The 4,822-nt window shown below is 36.7% G+C and overlaps 1 protein-coding gene across 1 annotated transcript; it reads left to right on the top strand.

The window, feature by feature from the left end:
* The first annotated feature begins 4,106 nt into the window (after nt 1–4,106).
* On the top strand, nt 4,107–4,565 carry LOC143022833 (uncharacterized). Its single transcript, XM_076181212.1, has one exon. It carries the CDS (start codon nt 4,107–4,109, stop codon nt 4,563–4,565), a length of 459 nt encoding a protein of 152 aa, XP_076037327.1.
* The last annotated feature ends 257 nt before the right edge of the window (nt 4,566–4,822 follow it).

Genomic DNA, 4,822 nt, shown 5'->3' with positions numbered 1-4,822 from the left:
TACACTGATGGAAATTGGTATACGTTGTTAGTTTCTTCGATCACTACTTTTGGGGCCAGAAGAATTTTTCCACTATGGAAGTCCGTTGTCAGCTGGCGGGTTTCCCGCCTGAGCCAATATGAGTGGCCGATGCGACAACGCGAAGAGCCTTTAAAAGGCGCAGTAATTACATTGCTGTGACCCAGGCTCCAGGTGGTGGGGTTCTCCGAATTCCTGCAGGGAAATTGATTTTGCCCTGCATGGAATTTTTGGCTTTAAAGAACGGGATTAAGTCCCTTGGCTCCCTGATAGTCTTTGGCGGCGCAACAATTTGCCATCGCCAGGAGACGACGACTTGAACGTAGTGGCCGAGGCTCCAGCAGTAAGAAAAATATTTTACAGCTGCAGCCAAAAGGACTGACAATATGGCCAATACTACCGCCTCCATATCGTGCGGTGCAGCAAAGCTGCTGCATCTACAAGATTCTAATGCAGGAGGAACCCACATAAAACCTCGCTGTCGGAGGTCATGTAGCAGGGTCCCTCACAGGCGTTTTTTCGGCGCTAGCTACGCCAGGTCTCCTGCACGAAAATCAAATGATGAGACGCAAACCGCTGGCTCCATTTGACATATATTGAGTCAGTGCTTCTCATTTTTCTGCGCTTTTAGCGAGTAACTTCCCTGTAGCCAGCCTGGGTTACATGCCAGCGGCAAAGGCTCCAGGCAACATTTTTCCAAGGACCCACAGACGGCACAGGCTCCGACTGACATTTCTATAAGAAGTTACAGGAACTTTTTAAAGAAAAAAACAATCGCACTTGAATATCATCTTAATAAGTGCAAACTGGAGAAAATTCTAATTTTATTTACAAATCAACACTTGAAAAAAAAATCAAGAAAACATCACGAGTAGAATCTTTTTGGCGACTCTCAAAAACTTTTCCGAAAAGACTTTCAGGGGTCAAGCCAAGTACATTTGATTCTGCGCAAAATGTGACATTTGCTGCAAAATGCGACATCTGCTCAATATCGAATTTTCAACTTGTCGACATTTTGAGCCAATACAAAACGTGTCGACAAGATAAGAACTCGATAATAAAAATAATGATGGAAATAATAATAACGATAATAATGATAATAATAATAATAGTAATAACAATAGTAATAATAATAATAATTAATAACAATAATAATTAATAATTTTAATAATAAAAATAACAACAATAATAATAATTATGAAATAAATATATAAACAATAATAATAATAAAATGTCAAAATAATAATATAAATAATGATAAAAATAATAATGAAAAATGATAAAATGGTAATTAAGATAATGAAAATAGTACCGATAATAATATTGATAATAATGATAATAATAACAATAGTAACAATAATAATGAAAATTACAATAATAATAATAGTAATATTAATAATAATAATGATAATAATAATAATAATGATTATAATAATGATTATAATAATGATTATAATAATAATAATAATAACAATAGTAATAATAATAATAATAATGATAATAATAATGATAATAATAATAATAATGATAATAATAATGATAATAATAATAATAATTTGAATAAGATGAGCAACAGTACTATATAGATGGACTTGATCATAAGTGATGATGACTACGAGACTAACAACATAGCAATAGGAAAAAGGAAACATAACGATTACAATGGGCCAAGTGGATCTGGGGACGGACCTACACGAAGTGACCAGTGACATGGGTAAAAAAGAGCGAACAACACCAGGATATCAGGAGGAGAACATACAACACAAGCGGCAAGAACAATGGAACAGTGAAAGAAGACCAAAACTATATTTACCTACAGCCGACGCAGAACTAAACCTGGAAAAGAAAATGAAGAGAACCCTAAGGTGTGTGTGTGTGCCCGTATGTGTGTGTGTGCGTGCGTGTGTGTGTTTGTGTGTGTGTGTGTGTGCGTGTGTGTGTTTGTGTGTGTATGTGCATTTGTGTGTGTGTGTGTGTGTGATGATACAAAACTGTGCGGAGTGGCAAATGATCACTCAAACCAATTAGATATTCAAGAAGATTTAGATCAATTACAGCAATGGTCTGAAAAGTGGCTAATGAAATTTAACACAAGTAAATGCAAGGTAATGCACATAGGTAAAAATAACAGTAAGTACGCTTACAAGTTATTTAGAAATTCGTTAACAAAAGTGGATAGTGAAAAAGATCTCGGCGTAATTATCAGTAACGACCTCAAATCATCCAAGCAGTGTATTTCAGCCTCTGAGAAAGCAAATAAGATTCTAGGACTGATTGCGCGATCTTTTGATTTCAAAAGTCCATCACTCATTAACAAGCTATATAAATCGTAAGTTCGTCCACATTTGGAATATGCTGTTTCCGTATGGTCACCGAATCTCATTAAAGACATTGACAGATTGGAAAGAGTACAACGGCGAGACACAAAACTGATTCCAAATATCAAAAATAAATCATACGAAAATCGACTAAAACACATGAATCTGTTTTCCCTAAAAAAGCGTAGACTCAGAGGTGACCTGATACAGGTCTTTAGAATTCTAAAGGGAATTGACAACATCAAAAGTGACCAAATTTTTACATTGAATGATAATCAGACAAGAAACAATGGTCTTAAACTCTCCGGAAATAGATTCAATTTGGAAGTAGGTAGAAACAACTTTGCCAACCGTGTAGTTAATGAATGGAATAAACTTCCTGCACAGGTAGTGCAATGTAGTTCAGTTCGAAGCTTTAAGAATCATTTAGATAAATACCTAAGTAAGATGCTGTAATGATTATAATTTAACTTATATTATTTGTTTTTGTTTTGTTATCATTTGTCTGTCTGATTTTCATTTATTATTAGTTATATGTCAATTTATTATTATTTACTATTTACCTGTTTGTTTATTATTTAACTATATCTATGCATTTATTTATGTATTTTATTTGTTATTTACATTATCATAGTTTTTATTTATCATTTTATTATTAATATGATTTTTTTTCGCATCCGACCTAGATATGGATCAAAAGGTCTCCTGTCGGCATGCTCCGCCTTTGTAATCCTTTGTAATATACACATAATTACATACGACTACACACACACACACACACACACACACACACATATATATATATATATATGTATATACATATATATATATATATATCTATATATACATATGTATATATATATATATATGAATATATATATATATACATATGTATATATATATATGAATATATATATATTATATATATATATTATATATATATATATATGTATATATATATATATATATATACATATATGTATGTATGTACTCTATATATATATGCAGAAAGGAAGAGAAAAAGGAGAGCTTGTTCATAGTGAAATACATATGACTCTAAATGCAGAAATAAGATCTGCTTCGTTCACCGTAATCTCAGATGACGTCTGTTGAGAATCGTTCACTATCGTCAAAAGAGCCATAGATTGTCTTTTGTCTAAAGATTTTTAGCCATGGTTTTCTTTAGACTCTTCCTCTGCTGCTGGCGCTCGCAAACGATGAGCGAGGACCTCTGGACCGACAGCAACAAAAGCAGCGATCGGACAAGGAAAATTTCGGGGCAAGACCAAAGTAATCCCCTACTGGAATACAGAAGTCAAGGATCCAAAAGAAATTCAATGAAACAAAAGACTTCTCCTGTCATTCCAGTATCAGTATTCCCTCCCCCATGAGCTTGATGAATTAAATCAATTAAATAATGAAAAAACAAAAGCTCACATAAGGAACAAGAATTGGGAGGACGTAAAATATCTTGGCGTAGGTGCCTTCGGCCACGTCAAACTCCTCAAAAACGTCGAGACTGAGGAGCTTATGGCCGTTAAGGAGGTGAAGTGCAAATCAACCTCCTCCAAGGAACTCTACGAAGCCATAATACATAGCTAGCTTAATCATGAGAACGTCATCCAGCTCATCTTCTGGAGGAAGCACTACGAGACTCTCCTCATGTACCTGGAGTACGCAAGCGGCGGCTCCCTGGGGGATTTGAAAGGCTCTTTGGCAGAAGAAGACGCCCTTCGTTACTTCGAGCAGATCAGGTAGGGTGTCGACTTCATGCACTCAAGAGGAGTGATTCACAGAGACCTCAAACCCGACAATATCCTCCTCACCGAAGACAGAGTCGTAAAGATTGCGGATCTGGGACTCTGCAGCGTCTACATCTGGAAGGGTGTTGAAATATATTTGTCGGGTTTCTCCGGCACCCTGAGCTACATGGCCCCAGAGGTCTTCACTGGCAAGAAGTACAGGGGCCCGCCCATCGACATGTGGGCGTGCGGCATCATCCTCTTCAACATGATGACGGCGGGTCATCCTTGGAGGATAGCTGACCCTGATGAGAGAAATTACAGCCTCTGGATGCAGCGGAAGAAGAAACTTTTCAGGAAGAAATTCTGGGACACACTTGAAGGCTCGTCCTCTTGGTCGCTGCTGAAGCGCATTCTGGCAGTCGACCCCGAGAAGAGAATTTCTGGGTGGCGTCAACTCCGCTACGAGGAGAAACCACACCAATGAATGAATATAAACAAAAACAAAAACTACTCGTAAAATATTGCGATATATTAAAAAACCTTTCCACTAAACGTGACTGAGCCACCTCTTCCGCCTCGACGTCTCGTAAATTCTGTTCTTACTAAAGGTCACTATCACTAGTTTTCTATAGTAATCCTTGTAACTTGAAACCGAGGAGAAATATCCCCTCAGCTGAATAAAGTCGGCTACCTGCTGCCAAAATAAATACGCATTGATATTTACACGCACACACACACACA

Source organism: Oratosquilla oratoria, unplaced genomic scaffold (genome assembly GCF_046742065.1).
Source record: "Oratosquilla oratoria isolate Oo_2021 unplaced genomic scaffold, ASM4674206v1 SCAFFOLD197, whole genome shotgun sequence".
Taxonomy (NCBI): Eukaryota; Metazoa; Arthropoda; class Malacostraca; order Stomatopoda; family Squillidae; genus Oratosquilla; species Oratosquilla oratoria.
This window is presented reverse-complemented; position numbering and strand designations above follow the sequence as displayed.

What these genes read in the sequence shown, in the direction of transcription:
- LOC143022833 (XM_076181212.1), top strand. Translation starts at nt 4,107, where the DNA reads ATGCACTCAAGAGGAGTGATTCACAGAGACCTCAAACCCGACAATATC.